Source organism: Eptesicus fuscus, chromosome 4, assembly GCF_027574615.1.
Source record: "Eptesicus fuscus isolate TK198812 chromosome 4, DD_ASM_mEF_20220401, whole genome shotgun sequence".
In the NCBI taxonomy this organism is placed as follows: Eukaryota; Metazoa; Chordata; class Mammalia; order Chiroptera; family Vespertilionidae; genus Eptesicus; species Eptesicus fuscus.
In genome coordinates, this window is record NC_072476.1 from 79,041,338 (window position 1) to 79,051,708 (window position 10,371).

Sequence of the window (10,371 nt, forward strand, 5' to 3'; positions counted from 1 at the left end):
AGGGGTGGGGAACGTATAGCCCGAGGGTTGTATAAGGCCCGAAAAGTCATTTGGTCTGGCCCTGCAAGGCATTAGGGGTAAGTTAATCAAATGTTTGACCCAATATAGCAGGTTAATTTTTAAGTTGATAATTTTGGATGGCCCATAGATGATGGTATGAACATCCACATGGCCCTTGGCAGAGAAAGGGTTCCCCATTAAAGTATAGAAGAGTTTCCTCACCAATAAAAAAAAAAAAAAAGCAGGTTTTTAAAAATTTTCCTAACAATGATGAAAGATGAGTAGCTACCAATTTTTTTTAGATCCTTTAGATTTGGAAGTCACGTTGAAAATAAAGGAAAGCATTATATCCAGGCGCTGTGCTAAGTGTTTACTATGCATTATCTCATTTAATCCTCTCTCTATATAGATGAAGAAACCGAGGTAGAGGAAGGTTGAGTCAATCATTCCAAAGTCACACTGCTAAATAAGTACAGATCTGGACCAGGCAATCTTATTCCAGAGTCTGAAATCTTTACTATTTACCCAAGCTGCCTCTTTCAACCTAAAAATGTCCTATTATTTGGTATAAGACAATGGAATAGAATAATAGAATTTCAGAACTGGAGGTCATCTAGACTGATTCTGAGAGAAAGCAAGCTTCTTGGAGATGAGGCATGAACAGAAATTATCCAAGAAAGGATGGGGTGGAGTGTGTGGAGAAGCATAAGAGCAAGCCTGGAATAGTGGACAGGACTATCAAAGACCATTTTCAATCAATGTCACAGCGTCCTCCCGGAATTACAACCAATTTGGAGTTAGACGTTAGAACTAGAGAGAGATGAGGCTGGAGAGGTTGATAAGCAAGATTCCATGGTTTGTTTACCATGCTAGAGAGCTTAAACTTTGTATTGTGGGCAGTGGGAAGCTCCAAGTGAGCGGGTGAGATTTGTATTTTAGCTAGGCACTCTGGTAGCTGTGGGAAGTGTGGAAGATTGAGTTTAGGAGGCAAAGGAGACCAGTTAGGAGGCTCCAGTAATCCAGATGAACAATGGGAATTAAAAGTAAGAGCAGGAGAGAAAACAATGGATTCAAGAAATGCTCAGGAGGTAAAATTGGCAGAATGTGGTAGATGGTGAAACACAGCAAATTTTCCATTGGACAACAGAAAATGCAAAAACAAGATCAGGTTTGGGGAAATATTGGTAGATAAGTTTAGATGTTGATTTCTGAGTGCCTGTGAGATATGCCAGAGTGTGGAAGTGTGGTGATTTGACAGTTGGCTATATGAACCTGAAGACTAGTGAGAGACAGAGACAGATGTCTTCAAACATGTAACATAGAACAGACTGGAACATCTAAGGAGATATGTAGATACAAATAGTGGGGGAGTCTGGAAAAGTAGGGAGAGAAGTCTACCCACTGACTGGATTGAGGGAAGGTTTCAGACAGAAGGGGTTGTGTGGGAGAGACTCAGCACATATGTAGGCTCAAGGAAAGGAGACAGACAAGAGCTTTGCACAAGTTGAGAATAGAAATTTGAGAAAAATTTGAGGGTCAGATGTCAGGAAAGGAAGCATGAAAGAAATTTGAGGAATGTTCAGAGTAAAGGAAAACTCGGAATTTGTTTCTCTGAAAGTCAAGAAAGACTGTGTGGCCAAGACTGTGTGGCCATGGAGACCCAGTCAAGTCAGGACTGGAAAGTATCCATTGGATTGGGCAACTGACACCCAAGACTTCAAGTGCCATCTGATTAGCGACTCTTTCCTGTTTTGTTCTTTGGCAGCCACAATATGGTCATTCACACTGAATCTGGAAACAAGTCAAGGTCCTAAGTGCTGTTCTTATGTCATCCTGCTCTCACAGTGGTGATCTGCTCAGCTTTAATCCAGGACTTCATACTTAATACATTGAGTCACCTGAATATTTTATCAGGTCATTTATATCGTCCCCCAAGTCACCGGTAAAGCATTTGTGACTTTCAATATCCACCTATAGACAATTCTTATTATCCAAGTCCCTAAGACTACTTTTTTCCTACCTTGAATGGAAGGTAAGACATTATAAGTTACTATTTACCTACTTGGTATCAAGCACTGTACTAGATGTTTTCACATACATTATTAGTTCCTGCAATCCTTACAAACATTATAAGAGGTAGCTAATGTTATCTGTTTTAGGGATGAAAAAACAGGCTTAATGAGATTGCACAAGCATTTGAAACCAGGTCTACCTCCAATGCCATGTGGTTTGCACATCTCCTTCCTTCCTTTCCTTCCCCTCCCTCCCTCCTCCCTCCCTCCCTCCCTCCCTCTCTTCCTTCCTTCCTTCTTGTGTGTGTGTGTAAATCTCCATATTCTGAGACTTGTATTTTTTTAGCTTTACTGAGATATAATCCACATATAACGTTATATACATTTACAGTGTAGCACATTCTATTTCTTCAAGTCATTTCATTAGTTTTTAGCACGTTTGCTTTGGACAGTCAACTTACTCCGTGTGGCTATTTATAAATTCTGGTAAACAGTCTGAGGGGGGCGAGAACACCCTCCCTGACCTTCACATGTCCAAACCCTACCACCCTTCAAGGACCAATTATGACCTTGTCCCTCCCTTTAATCCTGGTAAGCTCTCCTTTCTCTGAACTCCCGTATCAATTTCTCTGTTACTCTCTGTGGTACTTATCACCTGCTCCCTTGTATTCTAATTATTTATGTATGTGCCTTATCACCCTTACTAGGCTGTATTGGCTTGGCCGTTTCAAAAAGGTCAGATAAGAAATAGCCCCTATAAAGTACTAGTGGCCCAGTGCATGGATTCATGCATATTGAAAGAAAATTAATTAGAAGAAAGATTACTGCAAAAAATTACATGTCAAAATTATGTATATACTATCTATATATATATAAAGAGGTAATATGCTAATGGTCCTAACAGTGTCCCAGTCATGACTGGTCAACAGGCAGGAGCCGGTGCACGCGGCCTCGGAGGCAAAGGCTGCTCCCGATGGAGGCACAAGCAGTCAGGAGCTGCTGGGCAGGGATGAGGGCGGGGACTTGCGCCATCAGGCCATGAGGCTGCTGCCGGGGGCAACCCTCCCCCCCCCGCCGGAGGCGCGTGCAGGCCCGAGGCACAGCCTGGCCTGGAGGGGGGCATCAGGACGGGGGTGGGACCTTGGCTGAGAGCTCTCAGCTCTCCTGTGCCGGGGTCTGAAGGTGCAGAGAGAAAGGGAGAGCACATAGGCAGTTAGGGGGTTTAGGCCAGGAGGGGAGTGCAGATAGGCAGTTAGGGGGATCAGACAAGGAGGGGAGAGCAGTTAAGGGGATCAGACTGGCAGGGGAGAGCAGTTAGGCAATTAGGGGGATCAGGCCAGGAGGGGAGAGCAGTTAGGGCCATCAGGCCAGCAGGGGAGCAGTTAGGAGCATCAGGCAGGCAGGCAGGTGAGCGCTTAGGAGCCAGTGGCTCTGGATTGCAAGAGGGATCCCAGATTGGAGAGGGTGCAGGCCAGGCTGAGGGAACCCCTCCGCCGGTCCACGAATATGCTAAGCCTAATATGCTAAGTGTCCAGTCGTCCGGTCGGCCATTCAACCAATCAAAGCGTAATGTGCTAATGATATGCTAAGACCGCTCAACTGCTCGCTATGATGTGCGCTGACCACCAGGGGGCAGAGAGTTGACTGGTCGACCAGTCGCTATGACATGCACTGACCACAAGGGGGCAGATGCTCCAACCAGTATGTTACCTTGCTGCTGGGGTCCGGCTGATCGGAACTGAGCGAGATGGGCCGGACACACCCTGGAGCCCTCCCGTGGTCCCTTGGCCTGGCCCCCTTGGGGGATGTTGGAGAGCCAGTTTCAGCCCAATGGCGGAACGACCAGTCACTATGATGCTCATTGACCACCAGGGGGCAGACACTCAACATAGGAGTTGCCCCCTGGTGGTCAGTGTGCTCCCACAGGGGGAGCACTGCTCAGCCAGAAGCCGGGCTCATGGCTGGTGAGCACAGCGGCAGTGGCGGGAGCCTCTCCTGCCTCCACTGCAGCGCTAAGGACGTTCAATTGCTGGCTTAGGCCCGCTCCCTTAAGGATATCAGTTGGATATCCCCTGAGGGCTCCCGAACTGCAAGAGGGCACAGGCCAGGCTTAGGGGACCCCCTCCTGAGTGCACGAATTTCATGCACTGGGCCTCTAGTAGCATTATAAAATTAAAACACGCATGCGATTGGCACCAGCTAGAGCTTTACATGTATCACGCATGCGCAAGTCAACATTTATTTTTAAATTGCCAGTGTGCGTCATATATACCGGCCGGCCGGTTGGTCCGTCAGTCACGTAGCCTTTTATATATAGAGATACTTCTGCATTTACTATGTATGTAAGTATTCCTGGTAACTTTTTGTTTGTTTGTTTGTTTGTTTTCTGCATAAAGAAATAACAAGCTATTTCATATAGGGTTTGAAATACTTTCTACTGAAAATTATATCTCTCACTGTCAATATCAAAATGCCAAATCTAGGCCTATCCTCTATACTTATTTATTTTTTGGTTAATCCTCACCTGAGGATATTTTTTCCGTTGATTTTTAGAAAGACTAGAAGGGAGGGGGAGACAGAGAGAGAGAGAGATAAACATCAATATGAGAGAGACACATCGATCAGTTGCCTCCTGCACGTGCCCCAACCTAGGCTAGGGATTGAACCCATGACCCTTCAGTCCGCAGGCCTATGCTCTATCCAAAGCCAACCAGGCTAGGGCTAGGCCTATCCTCTTTAAATATCTGCAGCAAATGCTGAATTTTCAGTTATTATCACTGGTGACATCTTTTCATCCATCCATTCAATGAACATACTTAAAAGTATCTATGTGGCCCCAATGTCTGGCCCTGTGGACCCACGACTGGCCAACCCACTACTGACAAATCTGCCTGGCTCTCGAGTGCCAAAGGCCTGAAAGACATGGGTGCCCTTTGATGTACAAACTCCATTGCTCATAACTTACACTAAGACAGTAAGGATGTGGAAAAGACTTAATAGCAGAATGTTTATTTAAGGCCTATAACTCATCGCATGAAGTTGGAAATACCTAATGTGTCCAATATTAGGGATTAATTAAATGATCATACACCCATAAATGGACTGCATTGTGGCTGTTTGTATTACATAAAGTTATTATATTACATAAAAATTATAATAAGTATGATATAATCTCATATTTGTTAAAAAAAAAATGTCTCCATGTAGAAAAGACCTTGGAAGCTGTTAACTGGGTTCTTCTGGGTAGGTGGATGGTGTGTGTATTTTCTTTTGTTTGTCAATATTTTCTAAGTTTTCTGTAACTGAATATACATTACTGTAATTCTAGAAACCAAAGTTTCTTTTTTCAATTGAAAGAGGAAACTAGGGCTATTATAGCTATAATTTAGCTTAAAAACGATTGCATCATCTTTCTGTTTCTGTCTCTCTTTCTCTCTCTCTCTCTCTCTCTCTCTTTTTTTTTTTTACCATTCCATCAATCTCTCACTCTATAATATACATTAGATTTTTTTCCTGGCTCACATGCTGTGCAATCTGGCTGAGGTAGGAGGTGAAATTCTCTTGGTTTAATTGCTATGGCAACAAGAGTTGAAAGAAATCTTACATATAATTTAGTTTAGTCCTTTTCATTTTATAAAATAAGGGACTCGAGGGAGATCCCAAAGAGTGACCTTTACTTAAGGTCACAAGGTGAGTTGTATAACAACCCCTCTGATCTCCAGATTCCCAGTTCACTTATTCCCAAGAAACTGGCTTAATATCCCCATCAATGATCCTGGCTGCTAAGCTAGCTTTGGGAAGGGGATATAGCATACCTGCCAATAGGAAAACCCAAGAGAAATCATAAGTCAGTTAAGCAAAAACACCTACTTACTTTTATAACACTAAAGTGAACTCCCAAGTGTCAGGAAACAGGAAAAATGTATCAAGAGAACAAAGAGGGCTTTCCATGTTGTTGAGCACTGATTCCTTCTGGAGGACACAGATTGGGAAGCAGGGTCATTCTGTGATTCAGTCACTCACAAGTGCCCTAGGTTAATGACCACCAGTCCTGAATATGTAAATGAAGTCCTGTATATGTAAATTAATGCAATATATGTCCTTAAGTAACAAAATAGTTGATATATTTATGGTGGACTGCCAACTTCTAACAAGGTAATAACTGTGTGTGGCTTTTCATTTTATTTACTTCCTTCCATGCATAAACAAAGAATCTGAATAACACATATCAGTGGTTCTAACTGTGTCTGCAATCCTTGGGGGTGGAGGCATGGGGAAGGGTCCTTGAGGTTAAAAGTATTTCATAAGAATACTAACACAGCATTTACCTTTTTCACTTGGTTGACATTGGCAATGATGGTGAAAACGGTTGGCACCTTAGGACAAATCAAGGCAGTGGCACCAAACTACCCTAACAGTTGTATTCTTCACTGACACTCCCGTATGCAAACAATGATGTCAATTTCACTTTAGATGTCGTTGATGAAACAGTTAAAAAGTATTAATTTTACTAAAGCTCATCCACTGAACATGCATGTGTGGCAAAGCATGAACAAAGCACTTCTGCATTCTTGAACGTAATGGCTGTCCAGAGGATTTAGAAATCGAAAGCAAGGGAAGAGCCTCTGAGGACCTAGAGGACAGCCATCTGCAAGCCAAGGAGCGAGGACTCAGGGAGCCGACCCTGCTGACATCGTGATCTCAGACTTTCAGTGCCCAGAACCGTGAGAAAACAAATTTCTGTAGCTTATGTCAAAAAACAAACAAAAGACCCCACAAAAGCACTTGTGCAATTGATTGAATCGTGAGCCGAAATAGCTGCTTTTTTCACTAAAACACTGTCTATATTTGAAAACAAGGACTGATGGACAAACTATATGTTATTCAGAAAATCTGTTATTTAAAAAACCTGTCACTTAAAGGACAACTGACAGTATGTTACCAATGATAAAATTTCAGCTTTCAAATGAAAATTTTCTGCCACTGTGAGCCTGCCAGCTTCCTTATACTTAAGACTTAGGATGAGCCGAAACCGGTTTGGCTCAGTGGATAGAGCGTCGGTCTGCGGGCTGAAGGGTCCCAGGTTAGATTCCGGTCAGGGGCATGTGCATTGGTTGCGGGCGCATCCCCAGTAGGGAGTGTGCAGGAAGCAGCTGGTCGATGTATCTCTCTCATCGATGTTTCTGGCTCTCTATCCCTCTCCCTTCCTCTCTGTGAAAAATCAATAAAATATATTTTAAAAAAAGACTTATGATGAGATGGATAATGACATTAAAAGGAGTATGATTGATACTGTACAATGAAATGTGTCAAAATTAGGAAGATGTTTAACGCAATGAGCCACTATTTTCCAAACGAGCATGTTTGATATTATAAAATCATGCATGAGTATAAGATCCATTCAAAATATAAGACAGACCCTTGAATTTTAATGTTAACAGAGTAATAGAAGTACACTGATAGTTTCATATTCCACATTGCAACTAACCTTTAAAAAACCACCACTTGTCAAACTTTGATTATCTAAAAGAGCTGTTAAAATATTATTTTTTCCAACTACACATGAGTGAAAGGTGGGATTTTCTTCATCTTCTTAAGCCAAAATAAACAGTGCAACAGATTAAATGCAGAAGCAGATGTAAGAACCCAGCTATTCTCTATTCAGTCACACATTTTTTTGCCAAAGTGCAAAAGAACACCACTCCTAGGATGGTTCTTATAAAAAACAAACCAACAAAACACGTACACATAAAACCCCCACAAATGTTGGTGAAGATACTGAGAAATCAGAATCCTTGTGCATTGCCAACGGGAATATAAAATGATACAGATGCGATGGAAAACAGCATTGTGGCTCCTCAAAATATTAAACATAGAATTTTCATATGATCCAGTAATTCTACTTCGAGGTACAGATCCCAAGGGATTGAAAACAGACTCAAACAGATATGCACAGACCAATGATCATAGCAGCATTATTCAAAATGGCCAAAAGGGGGTAACAACCCAAATGTCCATGGACAGATGAACGGACAAACAAAACGTGGATTGTCCATAAAGTGGAATATTACTCAGTGTTAAAAAGGAAGGAAATTCCGATGCATGCTAAAGTAGGGATGAACCTTAAAAACATTATGCTAGTGAATTAAGTCAGTCACAAATAAACAAATATTATAAGAGGTACCTAAAATAGTCAAATTCATAGACAAAAAACATAGTGGTTACCGGGAAATGGGAGCGGGGATAATGAGAAGTTACTGTTTAATGGATCTAGTTTCAGTTTGGGATGCTGAAACAGCTCAGGAAAAACATAATGGTAATGGTTACAAAACAATGTGAATGTACTTAATGCCACTAAATTGTGCATTAAAAAATGATTAAAATGGTAAAAAAATTTGTTGTTAATCCTCACCCAAAGATATTTTTTCCATTGATTTTTAGTGAGTGGAAGGGAGGGTAGAAAGATAGTGAAAGAGAGAGAGAAAGAAACATCTACGTGAGAGACACACATCAATTGGATGCCTCCTGCACAGGGTTGGAACCTGCAACCCAGGTATGTGCCCCAGACTGATGCTCCAACCACTGAACCACACTGGCCAGGGCTAAAACGGTAAATTTTATGTTATGCCTATTTTACAACAATTTTTAAAAGCTGGGGAAAAAGCCCACAAGAAATAATAACCCCACAATGCCACTCTTCTCACTGATTTTTTGGAGGAGTTTTGGAAAATAGTTAATTTTATTAATAATGTTATTTATCCATGTATGAGTTTATTAGTTTTTTAAGTAAACTAATAAATACTTGAAAAATCTCCCAGTTTTCATTTCTAATATGGTAAAAATGGAAAGACACAACTCACATAAAAAGCTCTTAGGTCCTGAGTAATTTTTGAGAGGTAAAGGAGTTTTGAGACTAAAAAGTTTGAAAACCACGGTCTTACATGAAATTTATTTTCTCTTCTCACACTGCATTATGTGAAGATCTTCATCAGTGGGTATAGCTTTATTTGCCAGCTTTACCACTTGCAGCCTGCAGACTAAAAGGACAGCCTGAAATATGGTCAAAATCATCTTTTAAATTATTATTGTCCCCAGATGCACCCTAACCCGAAGGACTAAGCAACACAGAGATGAGTGGCAATGTACAATAGCAAACGGTTAAAAACCTTCAATACTGATATGTTCCAAGGCGTTTTAGAAGTATCAAGTAAGAAACACAAATTTCCTTTTTTTCTCTTGGACCTTCATTCAGACTTACAGTTCAAGGACAGGCGTGGGAATGGAGGGGGTAGGACACTGTTTCTGAAAACCACTCCATCCAGCGCATCCGTGCAAAGAATTTCATTCTCTTACCATTTTGCTACTGGTCTGTTGCAGAGGGGTGGGGCTGGGGAGCTAGGAAGCAATCCAAAACAGCAGCTTGAGGCTGCCCCAAACCGTGTCCAAGCAATCATTTCCTCCATTTGGAGCCAAGTCAATTTGCCCCGGCAAGAGGCCGAATGTTTTAGGGGGAGGGGGGGAGGTAAATAAAAAGGATATTAATTAGCATGGACGGAAATCAGCAAAACCACAGCTGTTTCATCTTGTGTGGACGCTGCATGATGTGCATGCTAAGTGTGTGTGGGGGGCAAATGAAAATTGCTCTTCCTAGTCTACAGCTGCGGCACTTTTAGAGCCCGGTCTGCAGCTCTGGGTGGGGGCGAAAGTCCAATGCTTTTCTCCTCCGGACCAGCTTACCGCACTCATTGGGGGCCGAGGCTGGGGCCAGCCTGCGGACTGCAGCGGAGGCAGCTCCGAACAAAGGGGAATGGATGGCCTCCCGAGGGGGCGGAGGAAGGAAAGGTGGCCCTCACCTCCTGGCGCCAGGTGTCCCCGGGGTAGACCGAGCGGGTCGCGGGGAGGGAGGGTCCCAGGCGCGTCGTAGGGGTGTGGTCGCCAAACGCTGGGCCGGGCGCGCTCAGGGCCAGGGCGCGAGACCCCGCCCCGCCCACGGTCAAGGTTACCACGCGCCCCGGAGGTACCTGGGGAGGCCTCGCACAGCCGAAAGGCACTGGGCGATCATGGGAGCGCCGAGCGGCGGCGGCGGCGGCGGCGGGCGCGTCGTCCTCCGGTTTGGGGGTGGGAGAGGCGGGGCGCCGAGGGGGCCGGGAGGCGGCCTAGCCGAGGAGAAAACGGCGGCGGAGGCGGCGGCAGGTCCGGCCCGAGCCCTCCCACGTGCGGCGGCCCCACGCCGGCGCCCCCTCCAGCCCCGCCCTCGCCCCGCCCCGCGCGTCCTGCGCCGCCCCAGGGGCGGGTCTGGTGAGACCCGGCAGCGCCGAGCCAAGCGCACCTCCTGGTGGGCTCGGCGGCGGCGGGGAAG

The 10,371-nt window shown here is 44.2% G+C and overlaps 1 protein-coding gene across 2 annotated transcripts in view; it reads right to left on the reverse strand.

Annotated features, from left to right (window-relative positions):
- NLN (neurolysin) overlaps positions 1 to 10,234 on the reverse strand; it is a 77,311-nt gene extending 67,077 nt beyond the window's left edge. For both annotated transcript variants that reach the window (XM_008161878.3, XM_054715213.1), the window contains exon 1: positions 10,034 to 10,234. In XM_008161878.3, coding sequence (XP_008160100.3) covers positions 10,034 to 10,074 — 41 coding nt within the window. In that variant the 5' untranslated portion in view covers positions 10,075 to 10,234. The remainder of the gene's footprint in view (positions 1 to 10,033) is intronic.
- Positions 10,235 to 10,371: the final 137 nt, after the last annotated feature.